This window comes from Dromiciops gliroides, chromosome 1 (assembly GCF_019393635.1).
Source record: "Dromiciops gliroides isolate mDroGli1 chromosome 1, mDroGli1.pri, whole genome shotgun sequence".
In the NCBI taxonomy this organism is placed as follows: Eukaryota; Metazoa; Chordata; class Mammalia; order Microbiotheria; family Microbiotheriidae; genus Dromiciops; species Dromiciops gliroides.
In genome coordinates this window covers 737,091,770-737,116,614 of record NC_057861.1, presented here as the reverse complement: position 1 = coordinate 737,116,614, position 24,845 = coordinate 737,091,770, and the positions used below count along the sequence as shown (strand labels likewise).

The 24,845-nt window shown below is 40.4% G+C and overlaps 1 protein-coding gene across 24 annotated transcripts in view; it reads right to left on the bottom strand.

Annotated features, from left to right (window-relative positions):
* Nucleotides 1-24,845, bottom strand: part of CADPS (calcium dependent secretion activator) — a 555,724-nt gene that overhangs the window by 215,806 nt on the left and 315,073 nt on the right. For all 24 annotated transcript variants that reach the window (XM_043978805.1, XM_043978803.1, XM_043978804.1 and 21 more), the window contains exons 8-9: nt 6,528-6,667; nt 3,401-3,467 (exon numbers count right to left, since the gene is read on the bottom strand). In XM_043978805.1, coding sequence (XP_043834740.1) covers nt 3,401-3,467; nt 6,528-6,667 — 207 coding nt within the window. The remainder of the gene's footprint in view (nt 1-3,400; nt 3,468-6,527; nt 6,668-24,845) is intronic.

Genomic DNA, 24,845 nt, shown 5'->3' with positions numbered 1-24,845 from the left:
TTCCTTCCTTCTTTGCTTCACCCTAAAAATTGCCACTGTCCCTGTGCTCACCTCAGTTATATTCCTCAGGCACAGAGTGGACCTGACATTCTGAGGAAAAGGGCTTTAGTAGAATGACCTGAGAACATTCATTATGAGGAAAACATAAATGGGGTCGATGTGGTCCCAAGGCTATTTTCGGCACATTTTTTCCCCTGCTTTTTCCTGTGTGGAGCAATTTCTCTCAAATAATAGGTGATTAGAGGCTTTTCTTAGGTTCTTAGTCATTTAAAATTGCCAAAGGGATGTCATGGGGCAACAATTAGCCTTTCTAGGATGGCAAGGATGGATAGTTCTCATAGAGATGCTTGGGCCACATGGCCTCCTCATATGGATCAGTGATTTACAACTGGAATTTACCTTTCATGGCTGACCTATTCTACCCCAGGTTACACAGGTAGTAAGTGGCAGAGGTAAGAGTGGAATCCAGGCCCCTGATCTCTGTCTCTGCTCTTTCTCCTGTACCAGGGGGGCTCTTAGGAGCCTCACACTTCTCTTTCCTTCCCCAGAACTCCTATAGCACTGGTTACCAGTCATCCTGATCCCAGGATAATACTAGTATAATAGACTTTCTGGGTTATAGCAAGAGACTTGTATTGCTCAGCATACGAGGAAGGTGATTGAATAGTCTTTCTTCCTTCCTTCCTTCCTTCCTTCCTTCCTTCCTTCCTTCCTTCCTTCCTTCCTTCCTTCCTTCCTTCCTTCCTTCCTTCCTTCCTTCCTTCCTTCCTTCCTTCCTCCTTCCCTCCTTTCCCCCTCCTCTCTCTCTCTCTCTCTCTCTCTCTCTCTCTCTCTCTCTCTCTCTCTCTCTCTCTCTCCCTCCCTCCCTCCCTCCCTCCCTTTAACCAATCAACTAAGCTTGTTCTTGCCACCTCATACTGGGTAAAGTCCAAGTCACGTGACTATAGCTCCAGAGCTGAAAGAACCCTCAGGGGCCATCTAGTCCAACACCTTTATTTTACAGGAGAGAAAATCAAGGCACAGGAATTGGGTGATTTGTCCAAGGTCTCATGAAGCAGAAGTTGAACCCAGGTCCTCTGACTTATAGGTAGAGATCTTTTCCAGTGATAGTTCTGGTGCTTGTTAGTCATGGGACCTTGAGCATATTCATAGAGTTTTCGTGTTTCAAGTTGCCGTTTTTCATTCATTCAGTTGTGTCTGATTCTCCTGACCCCATGGATCATACTGTCCATGGGGTTTTCTTGGCAAAAGATATTGGAGTTGTTTGCCGTTTCCCTTTCCATTGGCAAACAGAGATTAAATGACTTACCCAAGGTCTCACAGCTAGTAAGTACTGAGATCAGATTTGAACTCAGGTCTTCATGATTCCAGGTATACTGCTCTATCTACTGAGTCATCTAGCTACCCCATGTTTCAAGACCAGAGCTCAAATTTCACTTTTCCTTCTTACTCTCTGTGAGAAATCTGACAAATCATTTAACTCCGCCTGCCCAGTTTCCATTTTCTCTTTCATTAAATGGAATGGGAACAGGATTGTTGTTTGTCCTTCATTCCTGAAGAGGACCATGACAGTGGGGTGATGTCATGACTTGCATTGAATTGGATTTAAGTGAGGGAAGGCTGTGCAAGGTCACCAGCCTCACTCTCTCCTCCAGAGCCATCTGGAGTCAGTGGCTAGATATATATCAGGATGACTGGAGATGGCCCCAGATGTTTCAGGCAAGTGGGTTAGGTGAATTGCCCAGGGTCACACAACTAGCAAATGTCCAAGGTAAGATTTGAACTCAGGTCCTCCCAACTTCAAGGCCAGTGCTTTGTCTACTGTGACACCTAGATGGGGGGCAAGGTAGGGCTTGCTGGACCCTAAGGTCTTCCCTAGCTCTAAATTCAGTGATCATTCTCTTTCCCTTTGATACCATGCAGCCTGCATGAGACTCAGCTTCCTGATCTGTAAAGGGGGGATAAAATACTTGCACTTTTTTACCATATAGATTATTGGGAATAATCTGCTCTATGGATATAAATGATTATTATTAAATTAGATTTTAATATAATCAGCTTGCTTTAAATGAGGAAAACCTCTCCATTTCCTGAGTCCTGTGTTGATCTGGGCAGAGCAGAATGGGAAGGGCAGCTTCCCTATCTTCCATCCAGCCTTGGAGGCTGTAAACAGCACATGGCCATCTCTCTATTTGTGGTTATTCTTTCTTAATCTTGGTCGAACTTGGTTGAATTCCTAAGTGGATGTGTTCAGGCATCAATCAATCATATGAATTTGGGAGATCTAAAGATCCCAGATGAGGTCTCATTTGAAGCCAAAATTGGTAGCAGAGCCACAGGAACCAGTTGCAAGTGCCACAAGATTTGGGAAATGACTGAGCGGGGACATTTAGATGGACATGTCTAAACAGTGATCATTGTAAGGTTCAGAGATTTCATGGGGGCAGCTGAGTGATTGGTACAGCTCAACTGCAGATGAAATCATTCAGCAGAGAACCCACATCTTTTGAGGAGTTAGCCCTGTGGAAGTGAGTTGCTTATTAGTGATACCACGCCCTGCAGGCAACTTCATGAGTACTCCAAAAAGGGAGAAAATGACTTCTGTGGCCAGGAGTAAGGAGACTGACATGCAAGTGTCTCGCTACCATTGTACTCTAATTCCATTCTTACCTGGATTATGGGTCTATTTGTAGAAGAGAGCTCCTTAAACCTTTGGGGGCATGTTCTGAACCAACTGCTCATCATATCATCTAAGTAAAAATCCCTATCTTAAAAAAAGCAACAACAGCAAATTGAAATATAGCTGCTTGGTATTAATGGCAAACACACCACTATGTGCTTGTGAATAGCAGCACTAGAAACTTAACTGTTGCAGGGTTGCCCCTATTAACTCTTTTTTTGGGGGGGGTATGGGGGTTAAGTGACTTGCCCAGGGTCACACAGCTAGTAAGTGTCTGATGCCGGATTTGAACTCAGGTCCTCCTGAATCCAGGGCTGGTGCTTTATCCACTACGCCACCTAGCTGCCCCCCTATTAACTCTGACAGAAGCAGTGGTCAGCTGACCTTGTGGGGATATCAACGTAGGAGTGTATTTGCAGGATGAATGCATGATTCCAGAAGAAATGTTATAATGGGAACAGGATCAAAATCTTAACATACTTTCTATGATGGCAATTAGACATGTGAAAGATTGCGTTTTCATCAATGTGGAGTAGATCACAACCTATCTATCACTTAGAAAAGTCTTAAGGAGTTGTCTTGATGCACATAGAGGTTGAGGAACTTGCCCAGGGTCATACAGCTAATGGCTGTCAGATGTGGGATTTGACTTACTTAGGCTTCAAGTCGATCTACTTCACCCCCTTTAAAAGTAGAGCAGACACTGAATTGAAATGTTACCTGGACCAATACAAAGAACCTTTTCTTCCATCTCTTCCAAACATTCTTACCAATGGCCCACAAATACCTAGAAGGGGAAAAGAAAAAATTAAGTTAAGGTGAGTAGGTGGGGGTGACAGCATTTTTTTCCCAAAGTCTCAAAGATAAGCAATACATTGTACCCATAAGAGTACAAAACTTAAAACAATTCCATCATGAGTTTCATGAAACATTTATGAACCATCTCGTTAAACGGACAAACTGGCACAAGTGTTAAAGCCTTTCTTTGCCAAGAAAACCCCAATTGGGGTCATGAAGAGTAAGACATGACTGAAACAACTGAACAAGACAAGTATATTAAAAGATCTAAAATAATGGAATTTTAAACCTGGAAGGTACCTCAGAGATCATCTAGTGCCTCTACCTCCTTTTATAAGACTAAGAGTCTGCCCAAGGACATGTAGAACATTGGTGTCAGGAATTTAGGTCTTCACACTTTTAGTTCATTTTGATTTCCCCATCCATCCATTTTTTGGGGTCTCATTATGCTAGAGAGCAATAAAATGCTTGTTTTTATAGACACTTTTTGGGCATTTAGCTGAGGACAGAGGCAGCTAGGTGGCTAGAGTTTCAGTCCTGGAATGAGAAAGATCCAAGTTCAAATCTGGCCTTAGACACTAGCTGTATGATGTTGGGTAAAATCACTTTACCTCTTCCTTCCTCAGTTTCCTTATCTGTAAAATGTAGATTATAAAAGTACCTCCCTCTCAGAGTTATTGTGAGAATAAAATGAGATAATATTTATAATGTGCTTTGCAAACCTCAAAGTGTTATATAAATGCTCTCTACCTATTATATATGAATTATAATTGAGGAGATCATTCTAAAACAATATCTTTGGGAATTGATATTGCCCAAATGTTGTCAAAATGGATAACTTATTTCTGTTCACATTACCAAGGTGAGGAAGGTAAAGAGAGGAGAATGTTCAGAATTTTACAACCTAGTCAAACCAAGAGGGCAGAGTCTAGACAACTGAGCTCAATTTTCAATGCAACGAATTGAAGAAATGTGGGAAGTGGAAAAAAAATTAAAATTACATCAAAAGGAGATTTAGGATGACACATTTTTCTTCTGTTGGTTCATGCTACCCCCAAAATAAGTTGTGTTTTTCCCCCAGAAGAGGAATAAAGAGTTAAAATTAATTAATCCATAGGAACATAGATCTAATGCTGGAAGGAAACTTAGATGTTATTTAGTCTGAACCCCTCATTTTGCAGAAAAGGGAACAGAGACTCAGAGAGGCTAAGTAAGTTTCTCAAGGTCATATAGGTAGTTAATGCCAGAGGTAGGATTTGAACTCAGTCTCCAAAATCAACACTTTTCCCATTCCTCCCTAATTCATTCATTTATCCCACAAATACTTCTCAATCACCGGGGCTAGGCCCTAGTATAGTCAGCATTTTATTGTCAGTGGCCTTGTGCTGTAAGCACACAATTTATGCTGATGATGACTACTGGATATGTTGAGGGACAGCTTCCATTATTTTCCCTCAATGTATAATACAATCTTGATTATTTTTAAAAAAGTAGACTTTTGTTAATGACTCATCTGAATTGTCACACATTCTGAATTATTGGAGTACAAATTACTTTTATTTAACCTAATATTGGCTGTGACAAACTCAATTTAATTTTTAAAATTCTATTGTAGTGATCAGTTTCTTAAAAATTCATTGGTGTCGGGGCAGCTAGGTGGTGCAGTGGATAGAGCACTGGCCCTGGAGTCAGGAGTACCTGAGTTCAAATCCAGCCTCAGACACTTAACACACACTTACTAGCTGCGTGACCCTGGGCCAGTCACTTAACCCCAATTGCCTCACAAAAAAAAAAAATTCATTGGTGTGAAACTATGCTCAAGATTCTTATTTTATTAAGTTTTTTTTAAACCTCTAATTGAAACTGTTTTATCTTGCTACATCAATGATCAGTGTGTGGTCTTGGGCAAGTCACTTAATTATTCTAGGACTCAGTTTCCTAAAATGGAAAATGAGGGGGTTGGACTAAGTGTCTTCCCACCCCTAGATCTGTGAGCACAGCATCACTTTTTTTTTTAGTTTTTTTTTTTTTTTTTTTTTTTTTTTAGTTTTTGTTTTAGCTATTCCAAGAGATAGTGTTGATTGTATCTGAGTGGCTTACTCAGATACTTTGTACTTGTTCAGTCGCTTCAGTCATGTCTGACTCTCTCTGACCCCATTTGGTATTTTCTTGGCAAAGATACTGGAGTGGCTTGCCATTTCCTTTCCCAGATCATTTCACAGATGGGGAAACTGAAGCAAACAGGGTTAAGTGACTTGACCAGGGTCACACATCTTATAAGTGTCTGAAGCCAGATCTACAGTCCTGTCTTCCTGACTCCAAGTCTAGCACTCTATCCATGGTACTACCTAGATGCTCAAGTCTCATTTACTATAGAACACATTTTTCACACTATAGTTTTCATCACTTAGACATGGTTTCACACTGAGGGCACAATCCCAAAGGGCTTAGGTTAGGTATCATATAGATAATGTCAACAGTATCCATGCATGCTGCCTTTATAATTCTGTAAGTCAGAGTCATGGAGCATGCATCTAGTGATGGTTTAAAGCAATTTGGAAAGTTCTGTATAGAGGTTATTACAAAGAGAAAGGATGACAACGGATAGAAGTTGGACCTGGACCTGCAGTTTCATTGATCGAAGGGAAATGCTGGGTGAGGAAAATCTTTCTCTCCATGTAACTTGGCTCTGTCATTGTAACTTCAATTCTTCCAGAGTTACATGAACATTTAAACAACTTGCCTGGGGTCAAACAGCCAGTATGTGTCAGAGGCAGTGTTTTGAAACCTGGTCTTCTTGGTTTCAAAGGCTGTGTGAGAGCTTGTGATTTGTTTGAATGTAAAATAGAATTCGACTGGAACTGAAAGTCAAAGGAATGCAAACTCCCCGAGGCAAATGTTATTACAAGCTTCTGAATCACCTTAGATGTATTTTTTTTTCAGTCCTGGAAGATGAATCTTCCTCTATTCTTGTAACTCTGAAAAATGAATGAATGTGCTCACAGCAAATGCTGCTGACAAGTCAGAGAAATACCAGCAACCCACTTACCCAGAATGCTTCATGTTTTGAGGTTTATCCATTCGGACAGCAAGTTTAATTTTCAGATCTTGATCAGGGCAGTTTTTGGAAACTGTCATTTTATGCCATTCTGACTGTTTGGGGCTGTTGGGGGTAGGACGGAGAACAACCTGGAAGGGAAAAGAGTTATTTTAGCCAAAGAATCTCTTCCAACAAACATCCAACAAGCATTTGTCAATCGCTTACTATGTGGCATGCTGTGCAAGTGAAGTTAAAAACAAAACAAAAGGAAATCTCTGTCTTCCCAGAGCCTATATCTTATTTACCATGAGGAACATTTAAGATAAACAATAACATATTCAATTATATAATCTAGACTTGGAAAGAAGCTTGGAGAACATTCTAGTTTAACCACCCGTTTTAGAGATGAGGGTTGGAGAGTGAAGTGACTTGTCCAAGGTCACACAGAGTGGTAAAGCTAGAATTCAGACCAAGGTCCTCTAGTTCTAAATCTAGTGCTCTTTTATCTATCTCATATTGCCTCATCTCATCTCATCTTTCTCTCAACTGTGTTGAGGAGATGCATTTCTTAAAGTACCTGCCCTCATATCCTCATAAGGGACCATGCAGAGAATCAGTCATTTCCACCATATCACAGATAACAAACAAGGGAGATCCGGGGAGGTTGAAGGTCCCATGGGCTAAAAACATAAAAGCCAGGATTTGACCCCACGGCTTCTCATTCCAAATCTAGCCCTCTTCTCCCCTGACACGGCAATGTAGTTTTAAATTACAGTTGGAAGCAGGAGTGGGGTGAAGACATGAAAATCCAGAAGTAGAAAGCCTTAGGAGCAGAAAAAAAAAGTAAGGGGAATGGTTGCTCTGGAAAATAGATTTTATTTTATGTAAATTAGAAACCATTCCACTAAAGGAGAAACCAATGGAGGGAATACAAGAAAGTGGCCATTCAGGCTTTTGCTCCCAAGGTCCTTTTCCTCAGAGAAAGAAAGAAGAGGAGGTGAGTGGCCTTGATGAAACACCCTGAGGAAGTGGCCACAACAAAGAAATTTTAGAGAGTTGGGAAGAGAGCACCAAGTTCTGATCTTCTATTGGAGAGGTTCACAGTGTCATTCAAGTTACAGTAGTAATAATTGATACGTAGACTGCTTTAATGTTTACATCACTCTTTCCTTGTATCATTTCACTTGAACCTCATAACAGCTATGAGGGAAAGTCATTGAAGGAATGATAATTCCCATTTTGCAGATGAGAAGTCTGAGACTCAGGGTGGTTAAGTAATTTGCCTAATGTAGTACAATGGATACTAGAGAATCTGAATACAGGATTATTCTTAATTCATTTCCAGCTATCTACTATAACCACACTGCCTCTCTACAAAAGAAATTCTGAATATTAGATTAGAAAGATTCTGGAATAAAAGACATTTCACCCACTAGCTTGACTGAAGTTTGAGTCTGTTTCTGGCAAGCATTGCTTGGTGTTCAGGCTAAAAACTGATTAATTATCACAAAGAATTTAATAGTGTTACCAATTTAATAGTGTCAGAAATTCTAGGCAAAACTGGGAAATAGGAGGTTTCTCTTTGGTAGCTTTCCATCTGGTTAGTATCTAGTTCTTCATGCCTTTATGTAACCCTCCCTCCCACTAAAATGTATCTATATAAGTGCTTAACAAATACTTTTCCATTTGACTCTATTCCATGAGAAAACACTGAGATTGATCTTTAAACTAATATATAAGATTCTATTCAGGGGCAGCTGGGTGGTGCAGTGGATAGAGCACTGCCCCTGGAGTCAGGAGTACCTGAGTTCAAATTCGGCCTCAGACACTTAACACTTACTAGCTGTGTGACCCTGGGCAAGTCACTTAACCTCAATTTCCTCACTAAAAAAAAAAAAAAGATTCTATTCAAAGTCATCCCCTAGGATGCACTTATTCCATTAATGTCGTGACTCATCAGTGAGCAGGTAAGTCCTAGGGAGTTGCTTTTCAGAGAATGTAAGCAACTTGCCCAGGCTCCCATAAATATTCTATCTCATATTCTGCCCCACATCTTTACAACATCAAATCTGGCATGATATCTATTGTTCTATGCCAACCTTACCCTATAGGATCCTTTGGGTATTGTTTGGAGAGCTCAGATTGCTTTCTTTGGATGATACTCAATAATGGGAAAGCTTAGTCTCCTGAGGATGAATTTGATTTTGGAGGAAAAGTCAAAAGTTATTTAGAGACAAATTTGATGATTAAGGTAGAATCTTACAGGTGTCAAACACAGTAGCCAAATGTGGCCCATAACACTCTTGAGTACAACTCGAACCAGATTAAAATGGAATTCTTTTCTGATTATAATGTGTTAATAAAAAGAGAAGTCTATAATCATATGTGTTTTTCTAAGTCAATATGCAGCCCTTAGGGATCCTTATGTGTGGCCCAATGGCCCTGTTTCTATTTGAGTTTGACACCCCTAATGTCAATGATCAAGCTGGGTCACATGATTTATTTTTTAATTTGTTTAAAAAAAAACAGAAACAGAAAAGGAAACCCAGTTACAAAGTAAAGAGGATGATCTTATTTTCACTCTCACATTGACTCTGAAGATAAGGTTATCGAATAGATGATATTGATTGAGATGTAAGCATTTGGATAGCTTCAATATCACAGCTCTCATCCCACTTTTTTGTGAGCCTCTATTATGACCCATTTCCTCAGGGCTCTGCCCTCAGCTCCAGGTTAATTAATTCCCTGACCATCTTATAAAAAGGCCCTCACACATCAATTAGAAGAATGAGTGATGTTGAACTTAGAGAAAAGATGATCTAGTTGGGGAAAAAAAATAGAGATCTCATAATATTTGAGGGGTTGTCATATGGATGGATTTAATTCTGTCAACTTGACCCAAGAGAGTGGAGTTAGGGTCAGTGGGTGGAAATTACAAGGAGGCCCTTCTTAATTCTTACAATGGAAGAGGCACCTCCCTGAGTTACTTCCCTCCCAGAAGAGGTCTTTAAACAGGGGGTAGAAGCTAGTTAGGGAATATTTGTATTTGAGGTAGGAGTTAGATGGGATCTTAGAGATCCTGGGATCACAGATTTTCAGTTGGAAGGGTCCTTAGAAGGCCCCTAGTCTAAACTCCCCCCGCATTCTACAAATGAGGAAAAGGATCCTCAGGGAAGATTAAGCAGTGTGTCCAAAGTCATCCGATCTGTATGATTGAATGGTGATGAAGGCAAGATTTGGACCTCAGTCCTCTGACTTTCAAGGCTGGGCTCTTTCCCACTGTATGATGTTGCTTCTGAGTCTAAGGTATTGCCTATAGAAATGAATCTGTGATGATGAAACTTGAGGTCCTTGTACCGGATGGTTTGACATGTGGGCAATCATTAACATACTAGGACTCCCCAAATGATGCCACAGAGGTGAGTGTTAATTTAGCCTATGTGTGAAGGAGAATGATTCAGCCTGACCAGAAGGAAGTGGATAGACTGACAGAGAGGAGTGAATGGAATATGCCCAAAATGGAAAAAAGATCTGAAATGTGTCAGGGAGACTTGCTTTTATCATTAAATGGCATCCAGATGAAGAGGGCAAATGGGACCTGAGTTTCTGTTATCATGTTCTGTTTCCTAAGGCCAATGGCTTCTATTTTAGTATATAGTCCATGAATTTCTTTTTTTGGTGGGGCAATGAGGGTTAAGTGACTTGCCTAGGGTCACACAGCTAGTAAGTGTCAAGTGTTTGAAGCTAGATTTGAACTCAGGTCCTCCTGAATCCAGGGCTGGTGCTTTATCCACTGTGCCACCTAGCTGCCCCCATGAAATTTTTTTAAGAGAAAAAAAGAGGGTAGAGAAAGAGAGGCAATAAGCGATTTATGATATCTTGAGCTGAAAGGGACATCAGAGTCCATCTAGTCCAACTCTCTCTTACAGGTGAGGAAACTGAGGCCCAGAGAAATGACTTAACCCATCAAGGTTTGAGCCCAGGTCCTCTTATTTCTGAGTCAGTGTTATTTCCATCAGCCAGACTGTCCCCTCGGGCATCCTCCCTCCATAAGCAAGGATGGTTCACCCAGATGAAAGTAATTTAAGATGGTATCAATTTAAATTAGGAGGCACAGAAGCCTTTTGCAGCCATTAGAAAGGGCAAGACTCAGAAGACATGTTTTTTTTTTATTTCTATGCCTGCTAAGATTACAGGACTTATGGTTCTTGTAAGAGCTAAGATCAAATCACACTTATTATATCAAGCAGCAAAAAAGTATGCTTTTATCTGTAATTCTCAAGATGGGACTGAGAGGCTATTATATTACAGCTTCTAGGGCCCAGGCTGAGGGGCATGTGTCAGTTTCTCTGGACACTCAGTAGTCAATGGTTAGAACTTAATACTGAAGAGGACAAGGATTTATGGAAGGTAATTCTTCAATAGAAGCAGAAGGGACTTTGGAGGCCATCTATCCTAAATCTTTTTAAAAAATAATTTTACATATGAAAATAGTGAGTTCTTAAGAGGTAAAGTGAGAGCCACAGGATCAAGTTAAAGGAAGCACCAAAGTTAGGTCAGATCTCCTGACACGTGGTCTAGTGTTCTTTATATTACACCAGGGTGCCCAGTCCCCATGTGGACTAAGCTGTCTTTACTTTTTTAAACTTTATTTCCTCCCCAAGTTATCAAACATTTATTTTCTCTTTCTTCTACCTTATTTTCTCTCTGGAATAAAAGGAAAACAAAACCTATCATAGTAAAAAAAATATAAATTTGCTTTGTTGACCATTGCCAAAAATATGTATTTCCTATCTTATTCTCCATATTTAGTCCATCACCTCTGTAAGAAGTTTGGTGTATTCTTCATGATGGGTCCTCTGGAACCATGGTGGATCATCGCTCCATCAGATTCTCTCAAAGTTGTTTACATTTATAATAAAGTTGTTACTTTATAAGTTGTTCTCCTGGTATTGCTCAGTTCACTATGTATCAATTCATACTCAGCTTTCTCTGAAACCATTCCCTTAGCCATTTCATAAACTATCACCTAAACAAATGTTCACCTTCCCCTAACTGAGAGTCACACCCTCAATTTACAGTTCTTGGCCACTCCAAAAAGAATTGCTATAATTGTTTTTGTGTAAATAGAGATTTTCTTTTTTATTTCTTTAGAGTATAGGCCTAGTAGTAATATCACTGGGTCAAAGAGTATGAACAGTTAAGTAAGTCTGAGGATACAGTTCCAAGTGACTATTGGATTTACTGTGTTCCATGGTTATGGAATTTCTTATCTGACCTCATAGAGAATTCATGCTAAGTCTTATATATGCAGCTAGATGGTATAGTGGATAGATAGAGCACTGACCCTGAAGTTGGGAAGATCTGAGTTCAAATGTGACCTCAGACACTTACTAGCTGTGTGATCCTGCGCAAGTCACTTAACCCCAATTGCTTTAAACATCTGGGGCCATCTCTTGCCACTGGACTCAGATGACTCTGAGGGAGAGTGAGGCTGGTGACTTTGCATAGTCCTCCCTTACTTAAATCCAATTCATTGCAAGCCATGACATCGGTCATGGAGCTCTTTGAGAACAAAAGATAAACAACAACAAGATATGTGTGTGCGTGCACATACACATGTATAATATATATGTGTGTGTATATACGTATGTATGTATATATACACATATACACATCTATTTGTTTCTAAAGGCAGCCATCTCTAGGGCAGGGGAGGGGAGGGAAGGAAACAATTTATATAACTTCATTAGCTATTTAAAAGGAATAGCAAGTTGTACAGAATAGATTTGAAATTTTGTGTGTAATCATCTTTTTTATTATACTATGTTATGGAAAGGCTTATTTTGTTTCATAAATTAAAAAAAATAAGAGAGTCATATAAGCACAGATTTAAAGGTGAAGGAACCTTAAAAAATTTGAGTTCAACCCTCTCACTTTAAGATGAGGAAATGGGCCCAGAGGATTACTTGACTTGCTCAGAGTCATACAGCAAATTACTGAGGGAAGATTTGGGCTCAGGTTTCCCTGACTCCCAATCTTGGGCCTTATCTACTGTAGGAGGGGGACCAAGTACGAGTGTGTGGATAGATGGGTATAATCTTTCACCACTATTGGAAAAACAATAAAAATAAAAGCAACAACAACAACAATAAAACCACCCACAGAGCATATCTTCATGATCGTGACCAGTTCTTCAATTAAAAAGAGAGAGAAAAAAAATCTTGGATGTTATCTCTTGGTTTCTCAAAGGGAGCCCTAGTGAGCCACATGGGATCTGGGGGAAGTGAGAGGCATAGGAGTAAAATATTTGAAAAACCAAAACCCGATGGAAAGCCAACTAAAAATAGGCCCCACAAAATCTGGAGCCCCCTAAATTTTTCTATTGCCATGGCAGAGAGCCGAAGTTCATCTGGTGGGTGGTGTGGGCTTTGTTTTTCACCAAGTAGTTGTGCCCTCCAAGTGCCTGGGAGGCGGATTCTTTTTCAAAGTCTCTCTCGCTTCATTTGGAGTGGGGGAGGGTTGAGGGATTTAAATGGCCCAGTCTCTGTAACTTCATTACAGATGTGTCAGCCTCCTGCACACTGGAGCAAGTCGTGTCTCAGTGGGTTGATGATGACATATGGTTTGTTGCATACTGTGGGAGAATGGGTCGGGACAGGTTGGGGGAGAAGGATGTGCACAGCAAGCTTGGATGGCCGAAAGGGACTTCCTTCCTTTGCATACCACTCAGTTTCTTCCTACCCTGGATCTGACCTTTCAAAAGTCTCCTCCCTTCGATGGAAGGAAATTGATAAAAATTAATCAAAACACTTATGTTCACCTCAGAATTCTTAGTCTGCTGCTGTATTAATTAGGGCATGAAGATGACAATGGATTTTCTTGGGGAATAGCAACAGAGCATAACCTCAGTCTGAGACTGTCAAACCAAAAAGTCTTTGATCTTTAGCCCAGATAGAGTTTGCCTGCCCATAATTCCAGGCTCCCTCCTCCCAACTCTGGGCCCTTGCATAGGGGCACAAGTTATCCCTCATGCCTGGAATGCACCCCTTCCTCCTTTGAGTTCAATCTCTTCTTTTTCCACCTGTCCTTGACAATACAATGATAGAACCAAATAATTGTTGAGTCAGAATGTTCCACAAACTGAAAAGGAAATATTGAGGAAGTGCCACAGAGATACTTTTTTTTTTTTTTTTTTTTTTTTTAGTGAGGCAATTGGGGTTAAGTGACTTGCCTAGGGTCACACAGCTAGTAAGTGTTAAGTGTCTGAGGCCGGATTTGAACTCAGGTACTCCTGACTCCAGGGCCGGTGCTCTATCCACTGTGCCATCTAGCTGCCCCAGAGATACTATTTTTAAAAACTAATCTGATGATGGAGTTTTTAACAGGATTATACTAGGTGACAACTGAAAGATGACCATTTAATATATTGACCATTGATTGTGTTCTTATTGAAATAATGTTTATAGATCTACATTTTGTGTGGGAATTACAGAAAGTTCAAGGATGGAAAAATCAAAATAATTAATGACTCCATAAGGAAAGGACAAAGACTCAGGCAGACAAGAGCCACTTTTCACTTTCCCTGAAACTACTGGCTCACTTATCATTCTCCCTTAAGCATTTCAATGATATTAAGAAGGGAGGAGACAGGCCAAATGTTCTTTATCTTCATTCATGTCTAGTAGAGGTCAGCTGGATGTGGTAATGTCTCTGCCATGCCAGGGATTCCATGCTGGAATAGATTAATGAGGGGTAGCATGGTGGTTGGTAACATGGTGATTTGTAGCTTAGCACAGAGTTTCATCTCCAGTTCACTAAGGCCATAGAAAAGAAGGGAATGGATCAATGGACTCACCATGAAAGAGTGAGTGAGGTTTGCCTCTTTCAGTGAATTATCAAGCCCTCTTCTACTTAACTGCCATAAATCCTCATTCTACTCCCATCTCTCACATACTTTGAAAGGCATAGATTCACTCATTCATGCAACAAGTCTTTATTAAGCAACAATTGTGTACCAGGGAGTGTGTATTTAGATAGAAATAGTCACCTGTTGGAGGGAATCTGTGATCTCATCAACTTTCTGAGGCCAAGCCTGTGCTCTGTACCACCTAGCTGCCTATTCCTTCCCATCATGCATATCACAACCCATTCCTCAGTCACTCAGTCACAGTCCAGCAAAAAACATTTATTAAGCACCTACTGTCTGCCAGGCATTGTGTTAAGAGATAGTTATACAAAGAAAGACCAAAGATCATCCCTGTTTAAGGATCCCAAAGTCTAATAATGCCTGCAAACTCCATGCCACTCTTGACCATATCCTCCCATATTCAGAAATATTTTGGTAAACACATTTTCATTGTAAATCACAAACGCATATAATTGCCATTCCTGGAATTCTTAAATGATATAAGTAGCAGCCATTTATCTTTTCCATACTGGCCTACAGGAAAGGAAGGGGCTGAATTAAAAATCCCCCACATTCTGGGATTCCAGGCTGAGACTACCATGTGGATCTAGAGATTGAAGAAGCTTAATGTTCCCAATTTAAACATTAACAAAAAAACCTCCTAGGAAATCCAAAAGTTTCTAAATTGGTAAAAAACATCACCATGACTAAGTAGAAGGAAGAAATGCAGTTTCCACTTTAATAATAGACTCAGAGAGGGGCAGCTAGGTGGCACAGTGGATAGAGCACCGGCCCTGGATACAGGAGGACCTGAGTTCAAATACGGCCTCAGACACAACAATTACTAGCTGTGTGACCCTAGGCAAGTCACTTAACCCCAATTGCCTCACCAAAAAATAAAAATAATAGACTCAGAGGGGGAGGGGCCTTCAGTGGTCTGGTTCAGTCTTCTGGTTTACAGATGAGGAAATGGAGGTTAAGTGGCTTGCCCAAAGTCATAGGCAGTAAGAAGTTTTGTTTAGTGGAGCAGCCAAACTGGGATCTGAACCTGGACTTTCTTCCTTCATAAGCCAGGGTCCTTGACATTGCAATAGGAAACCTCGCCATGATCAATATGCTGCTGTAGCTAAGCATATTCCTATCATGCTGGGCAGGCAGATCGGAGGCTTCTGTGAACTCAGGAGCAAAGTGCTTACTCTGAAAGAACCTCTGTTCTGATGGAAATCTCTTGTCACCCAATGAGCCCAGGCTTCATGACTCCTATAACAAAAAGTATTTTTGGAGCCCTACTTGTTAATCTTTAATAACAAAGAAACAAATTCTGCCCTAAAATGTCCTTTGGAGCTCTGATGAGCAAACTGTCATAATTCTTGTCTTGAACCTGGGGGAGTTTTTGTGAGAGTTTTCAGCATTGCAGTGAAGACACAGAGTAAGGAAAGACCATTTTATCCAAAGTTGAGGAATGCTCCCTCATGTAGAAGCTATGCTAACTTGGTTGGATCACCCCAGGAACATTTGTAAAGCAGCCTCTGGTATGTCTTGACTAGTATTAATGAGCACTCATAGCTAGCACTTATATAGTGCTCTAAGATTTGCAAAATGCTCTACAAATATTCTCCATTTTTATTTTCAAAAATTCTTTTACTTATTGTCAGAACTTTAGTAATTTTCATATCCAAGCAAGCCCTAGTAGAATGACTCCTGGGCTAAGCACAATTGAATAGGATGAGGCAATATTGTCCATAAAGCAGATTAAATGGCAGACAATTAACTAGGGTAGGACAAATTAGGGCAGCAAATCCAGAGGGTACTTATGGTACTTGCAATCATTCAGTAGCTAAAAACAACACATCTTAGCACTTAGCCAGGATAATTAGAATAAGCCACCAGATGATGCATTAAATTGAATTTGGGTCTCCTCTACATTGATGCAAAAGTGGCTTCTGGGGTCTTTCTCCCTTATTGAACGAGTGTCTTAATTAAAGACACAAATCAATACTTCTTTCAGCTTGCCTCAGGTGTAATTTGTCCTCAATTCATATATTTTCAGTTATAACTCTGGAGGATGGGATGTTTCCTGGTTGGGGATCACCACGTGGGATATTCTCTTGTGGTGTTTCTTTGGAATGCTGGGTTAGTAGGAACCAGTTCAGTAGAGGTTGATTGTACTGTCATTTCTGTTGGAGTATTTCGGTTGTTAGGTCATGTAGAGGGGGCTGGTATGTCTTAGACAAGACAAGTACATTTCTCTGGTGATCAGAGCATATGCTGATAGGTGTACTGAGTGGCTGGTTGAGGCTAAGAAGTTGGGTATTGCTGTGATACCTGGGAAAGTTTTGGGGTCATTGCCTCCTTATCTTTGTGCTCTTATTTCATTCACAATATATTATTGAGCACCAGACACTGTGTCACTGGGGTCACAAAGACAAAAACAAACATTTGTGTTTTGCCTTTATACCCTATCCAGTCATCCTTTTATCCATCCAGGGCATCCTGTTCTCTGCCTATTTGTTGCCTTCACATCTCCTTAACCCTAGTAACATCTCCTCTCTTACTTTCCACCACCTACTCTGGGGTCAGTAATCAAATTAGCAATGCCATTATTTCTGGAAGGGACCTATCTATTAAATGCCTGCCTGATACACCAACTTACCATCTCTGTGACTTCTCACATCAAGACTCCCTTTTTTGGCCACCGATCACCTACATATGTTGTCTTCTTCTATTAAAATGTAAGCTCCTTGAGTGCACAGCCTATCTTTTTATATTTGTATTCCTATTGCTTAGCAGAGTACCTGACATGTAGTAAGTACTTAATAAATATCTATTCATTTGTTCATTTGTCCATCCATCCATCCATCCATCCATCCATCCATCCATCCATCCATCCATCCATCCATGGGATTTCCATTCTATTGTGTGCTACAAATAACAGACAAATAAGCAAATACAAATATGCAAATAGCAAGTAATTTTTTATAGGAAAAATTTAATGGGGTGGAGGATATCTGAAAAAGCCTCCTGTAGAAGGTGGCATTTGAACTGAGCCTGGGAGGACTTCAGGGCTTCCAAGAGGCAGAGGTGAAGAAGGAGAACATAGCAGGTATAGTGGGGATTGTCATGTACTTTGTCCTGTGGAGTGTCACATACAGAGAACAGCAAGTAAGCCACTTTAACTGTAATATAGAGCACATGAGGGGGAGTGGTGTGAAGCCAGTCTGGAATGCTAAGCTAGGACCAGATTGTGAAGGACTTTTGATGCCAAACAGAAGGGTTTGCATTTTATCCTAGATTAAAAACCAATTGAAGTGCATTGATGAAATTCCAATGATGTTCCAGGCATTTTGTTGGGCGCTGGGGAATACAAAAGTGAGATGTCCTCAAGGCATCAGGGAGCCTTTCTTGAAGTGAGGCTTTAAGAATATCATTTTGGCAGCTGTGGGGAGGGTAGATTGGAGAAGAGAGAGACTAGAGGCAGGAAATTCAATTAGGAAGCTGTTCTGCCAGTCCATCTGATTGCTGATGAAGATTGGAAATAGGGTGGTGGCCATGTGAGTTGAGAGAAGGGGTCAGACACAAGAGATATTGTGAGGTAGAATTGAGAAGATTTGGCAATAGATGATCTAGGGGGTGATGCTAAGGTTGGGAACCTGAGTAATTAGAAATGCGATGGTTTCCTTGCCTGAAAAAGGGAAATGGGCAAGAAGGATGAGCTTTCTGGGGAAAGATAATGAGTTCTGTTTTGGATATATGTTTGAGAAACTTCTGGGACATCCAGATGGAGCTGTCCAGCAGGACTAGAGTTGAGGAGAGATGAGAGCTGGGTACAAGCATTTGGGAGTCTGAGGATTTTTGGCTGTAGGCATTAGACACAGGACACCAGACAGGGCACGCAAATCCTTCTCATTTCATCATGCCTCCTGGATTTCACTGGCTATTGTTCTGCCTTGCCCATGTACAGCATAGATAGAGGATGGGATCATATTTTGATTGACCTGCTTAAGAATAGTCTACCTGTGTACATCAGAGAAATGTCACCAGGCACAGTCTCTTAGAGAACTTTCAGGATGTTAGATAATTCAGACATTGGAAGATTTTCTGAGCTGTTAGGTCATTACAAAGTCCTTGGTTTTGTTTACATAGGGAAGAGGACAATTCAACAATAATTCAACTTAATAGACTTTATTAAACCCCTTCTTTGTATAAGACACTATGCTTAAGTATGGATCTCCCTTTATTGCTAGCATTTGGAGGCACCTTGATACTGAAAACACCTTGATGTTCCCCCTTCAACTCATCTATTAAAGACTATGGACTCATGAGAAGCAGTGTTATGCAATGATTAGAGTGCTGGCCAAGGGATTCAGAAGGCTTGGGTTCAAATCCTGCTTCTGAAAAGTCATTTAACATCTCCATTTCCTCTAACATTATGAGCTTCAGAAGACTTGCTGGTCTGCATCAGCAGAGGGATTTTTAGCTCTGGGAGTTCCCCATATAAATGAAACCACAGGTCTTAGACCAAACCAAAAAAAAAAAAGGATATGTATGCACTGAGTATTAATCCATTAATTTAGGAAAACTTGGTCATTAAGAAATCATGAGTTTGTTTCTCCCAGTATGCCAACTGCTCCTTGGGAGAATGTAGGAGAAAGTGAAATTCATTTTCTACTTTACTTAGATCGCAGGACACAGGAGTGATCAATTTAGTATATGGATATAGAACAACTTCCTGACATTACCAAGTCAACCAGTCAATCGACAGACATTGATTAAGTACCAAATGTGCAGCAGATACTATGGTAGGGGCTGAGGATTCAAAGACAAAAATGAAATTGCTTTCACCCTCAAGGAGCTTGCATTCTATCAGCGTAAACAATATGCACACACATAAGTGAGAGGCAGCATGGTGTAAATGGGCAGAGCACTGGGCTTTGAGTAGACCTTTGTTCAAGTACTGTCTTAGATGTCCATTCATTTTGTATAAATTTAGGATCATCTTATAGATGAAGAAATAGACACAGAGATCTGGGGTGATTTGTCCAGGGTCAGACAAGAAGATAATCAGGGGACAGGAAATATGCTTGGAGCTGGATGGAGGGGGTGGGGGCGGCAGGAATCAGACAATACCTTCTAGAATGACTCTCACTCTCAGGTCTGTGGTTGAAGTTGAGAGATTTGGAATTTCCACAGTGAACTGGGTGATCAACAAAATGTTTGGTTGATGTGATGTAATGTGAAAGTTATCTTCTGATTTAGCTTCACCAGGGTGTCTTTTCAAAGAAACCCAAGAAGGCAGAGATATATTTTTCTCAAAATAATAACCTCACCCTAGTCCAGCTAGTCCTAGTGGTTAGTCCAGCCCCCCCCCCATTCCAATCTCAGGGGCCACAACCTGAGGTCTGGCCCTCAGCAGCTGAGGATGCTTCCAGGGCTTACCTTGAGTACCACCAACTCCTACATGAAGCTTTTGCTTATCTGTCACTTGCTAGGATCCTCCTTGGAACCCAACCCCAGTACCCGGAACATAGTAAATACTTAACAAAGGCTTGTTGAATGACTTATTGATTAACTAACAAATTGCTCTTTTATTTACCTTGTAAATATAAGAATGAGGCAACAATAAACAATGAATGATGATGATATTGAATAAGATAGTATGGGATAATAAATAGATAGTTTCAGAGGATGTTCTGAACTACATTGGCAGAAGGAATTTTTCCCCAGGAGTTCCCTATATTGCTAAAATCATAGATTTATTAAAAAAAAAAATCTGGGGCAGCTAGGTGTCGAAGTGGATAAAGCACTGGCCCTGGATTCAGGAGTACCTGAATTCAAATCCGGCCTCAGACACTTTACACTTACTAGCTGTGTGACCCTGGGCAAGTCATTTAACCCCCCATGGCCCTGCCAACAACAACAAAAAAAACCAAACAAAAACAAAAAAAGAAAAATCTGATTCAATGCTCAATAACTCTCTATGTGATGTGGGACCTTTCTTGATCCCCTAAGCTGCTTGTGTCACCCTTACCTAAAATTACTTTGTATTTAGTTGTATATACTTATATATGCATATATTTTCTCCTTCAATATAATGTAAACCCTTTAAGGGATAGGAATGGTTTCAATAGTTTATAGCTTCTTAGATTCATAGCCTCAGTCATCCTTAACCCTTCTTTTTCTCTTATAACCCTTCTCTCTTATTTATACAGTAACTACCCTTCTCCTCTACTCATACAGTAACCACCCCTGTCCTCTATTTATATAATCACCCTCCATTTAATATAGTTTCCATCCATCCATCCATCCATCCATCCATCCATCCATCCATCCATCCATCCATCTTAAAATATCCTAGCCTATCCTAGTCTATTTTGTCCTACCAAGTCCTGTCTCTTATCTCTCTGTCAATAGAATACAAACCCCTTGAGGGAAAATATTGGTTTTGTTTTGTCTTTTTATTCTGGGTCTTGTACAGTGCCCAGCACATAGTAGGCATTTAATAGGCTTTTTCTAAATTGAATTGAATTGAGTTCAAATGAAAGGATTTTGGATTTCGGAGAGACAAAGTTCAATGGTATTGACCCATGGTCCTTCTAGAGTTCGGTAGAGGAAGTGCTGGCTCTCACTATGGTGTAACCTTGGACAATTGAATAGACATTTATTATTAATCAATTAACGAAATGATCAATTCAATAGACATTTATTATCAGTCACTTACAGTATATCTCATAGGGCCTTAGTTTCTTCACAGGAAAAATGAGAGGCTGGGATTAAAAGAGCTCTAAGACCCTTTCCAATTCTAGACCCCAGTCTCAGAAGTCTGGGAAATGGCCATGACCAGGTGCTGAGCTGGCAAGAGAAGTAAAGCAGTGGAGAGAAGGAGAAAGAAGCAGGGAAGAAATGGAGCAGGAGGTAGCGAGAACTGAGCCACAGGGTTGGGAACGGGAGTAGGAAAAACCCCTGACTCCCCGCTGTCCTGCTTCACTGGCAAAAGCAATGTGTGAGAGGCAGTAGGCGACCAGCGCTCTCGAGCTCATTAATCTGCCTTCCACCATATGGAGTCTGGATGCTTTTCCCACACACAATATGCTGTCCATTTGTAGGAGCCGCCTGCCCCAGCTTAGTTCATTACCGGCCTCTTCACAAAGAGTCTTTCTATCACATGGTCTCAATCTAAGGAGGCCCCAGCCAGTCACTGAGACAGAAGGGGAGGTTAGCGGTGATGTTCTGTTAGCTCCATCCAGCTTTCAGCTAAGCCTGACGTGTTCGCACAGCCCTTTCCATTTTGTCAACCCCACTGAGTTATGAGGGTCCTCCCATGTGCCCAAGGCAAAGATTAGAACAGACACTTCATCTGGACATTCTTGGCTGGTAAACATGTACTCAATCTACCCAGCTGAGACACACATGTGCTCTGTCTTTGATGTTCACAGCTCCTGAGACCATTGAGTTAACTACAGAGCAACATGACATTTTAATAGACCTAGGGGGGACACTTGGGAAGGACATCTGTGGCCAGGTCCTCTGGGCAACTATTCCTTGCTATGATACAACCACCCACTTTCCCCACCCCCTTTCACATACATATACACATACCCTTTGAAAATGAGCTCTATTCTAGCATAGAATATTGGAAGCTGGAAAGGACCTTATAGGGCATTTGTTACAAACCCCTTATCTTCCAGATGGGAAAATGGAGGCAAATATAGGAAAGGGAATGTCTTGAGTTCATACAGCTAGTTAATGGAAAGGACAGGATGAGAGCTGAGCTTTCTTGACTCTGCTTCATTGTCTTCAGATAAACCTTTTGTCCTGATTCTTCAGACTTTATGTTTGTGAGGCATAGATTTGTAGACTCTAGAGACAGAAGGCATCTTAGAAGTTATCAACCCAACCTCCTCATTTTATAGAATAGGGAACCTCTGAAAGGTTAAGGGACTTTCCTAAGGTCACACACTAAGTAGAAAACAAAGGTTGCAAACACACATCTCCTCATGTCAAATCCATTATGTTTTCAATTTGACTTCTTGGGGTTTGTTGTATGTAGCCCATGGAAACCACCTACATTTAGAAGAAGCAGGGCTATTCAGTCATCTGGGTATTTTAGCCAAACTAGGTAGTTCTGTAGAGAGTTATCTGGATAAACAGCTTTGTAGAGTAACACCTTGTGCATACAGATGTTGTAAGCCCAAACATTCTGAATATAGTCCAGAAAGAAAAAAAAAAAGGAATTTTCCCCCAGTAAGGGAGAATGTAGGGGAAAATTCTCCAACTTAAGTTTATGCTCAATCCATATGATCCCTGAGAGCATTTTTCCCAATAGTAGTTGCAAAATCCATGGACTTTCATCAGGGTAGACCACCCTCCCCTCTTCATTCTGAGCCTATGTACTCTAATTTTTTATACAGTTCCAGCAAGCTCAATTGCCTAGTCTCCAAACTTATATCAGATTAAAGTTGCTACTTTAGAAGGAGCTATGTGATGGAGAAGGGGTAGCTAAATGGCATAGTGGATAAAGCACCAAACCAGGAAGACCTAAGTTCAAATTTGGCCTCAGATACTTACTGGCTGAGTAAGTCTGGGAAACCTTGTTTGCCTCAGTTTACTCATCAATAAAATAAGATGGAGAAGAAAATGGCAAACCACTCCCATATCTTTGCTAAGAAAATCCCAAATGGGATCACAAAGAGTCAGACATGACTGAAAAACAAAACAACTAAACAACAACAATGTGATGGAGTAGAAGTTATACAGACTTATACTGGTAAAAACAATTATACAAAGAGTAAAGAAAGGGTTAGTAAACAGCCTGGCAGTGACTGAAAAAAGTGGGGGAAAGACTCTGAAAGGCCAGCAGATGAATTTGGGATGCTGCAGACATTTGAAGCTACTGAGTGCAGGAGTAAATAGCCTCCATGCTTCAGTAGTCCTGGTAGGAACCTTTGCCCTAGCTGTGCCCCAACCTTGGAATGCTTCCCCTCCTCATATCTGCCTTTCAGTCTCCCTAGCTTCTTTTAAGACACAGCTCAAATCCCACTTTCTACAAGAGACCTTTCCCAGTACTCCCAGCTCTTATTCACTTCTTCTTTCAGAGTTCCTTCCCCTACTTTGAGTTCAACTTGGAGGTACTTAGTTATTTACACATGTCCTATTCCATTAAAATGTGGGCTCATCAAGGGCTGTTTCTATCCTTGTTATATCTAATGCTTATCACAGTGCCCACAATGGTTAGGTACTTAATAAATGGTTGGATCTAAAATTTCAAACAGTGCCAGCCGTGGTACACTGCACACAATGGGCATTTAATAAACACAATCAAATTAGGAAAAAAAAGGATGCGTCAGGTTCTTTTGGCATACAATCTCTGGCCTCTGATAGGAGACAGACAGAGAATTAATTCTTTATCTATGGACAAGACTACTCACAAACAACCATTTGTGAGCATTGGGTAAGTGTACAGAAAAATTGATAGCAAACTGCCAATCATAAACAAGCCAGTGGGGCCAGAATAAAGAGCGAATGAATAAAAAAGGGTGTCTGAGTAGATCTAAGGGATGTTATTAGCTGTGAGTATGCTTAAGCCAGAGAAATATTGCTTCATGGGTATTATTTTGAAAATTTTATTCTCTACCTCTTTTGCTGCCGTAAAGGAATGAAAAAAAGTATAGCAGGCAGGAAACACTGAGGGACAGTAGAAAGAACATTGAAGGGCATTCTCAGATGATGTTTTAGGAACAACTTTGAATGAATAATTCAAATGAACTACAAAGGACATATGGAGGAAGTAACTATCTGCATCCAGAGAAAGAATTAATAAATAGAAGAATGTATAGAAAGATGTTCCATATAAGAGTGTATATTTACATCTTTGTGTCTAATGGTAGCCATCTCTAAAGTGGGAGGGGGAGAAAAAAGAAACCAACATGATAACTTTATTATATATTTAAAGGGGTTTGCAAGTTGGACATAATAGATTTGCAGTTTCATGTGTGACTCTCTTTTTATTACACTGTTATGGAAATGTTTCTTTTATTTTACCAATTAAAATGAAATAGAAATAATTAAAAAAAGAAAGAACATTAGATTTGAGTTCAGAGGACATGGGGTAGAATCTGAGTTCTGTGAATTTGGATAATTTACATCCCCAAAAGAGTCTGAGATTTGGAGTCAGAGGAACTAAGTTCAAATTCCAACTGTACTGATGGCAACTCAAGCAATACAGGCCCCTGTATCCTTCTCTGTAAAATTAGGGGGTCTAACTTGATGACCTCTACAGCCCTTCCAAGACTAGGTCTATGATACCAAGTCACTTTAACCATTTTGAGCCTCAGTTTCCCTTACTGTAAAAGTAGAGGGTTGGATTAGAAGACCTGTAAGGTCTTTTCTAGTCTAAATTTATGATCTTATGATCATAGCAA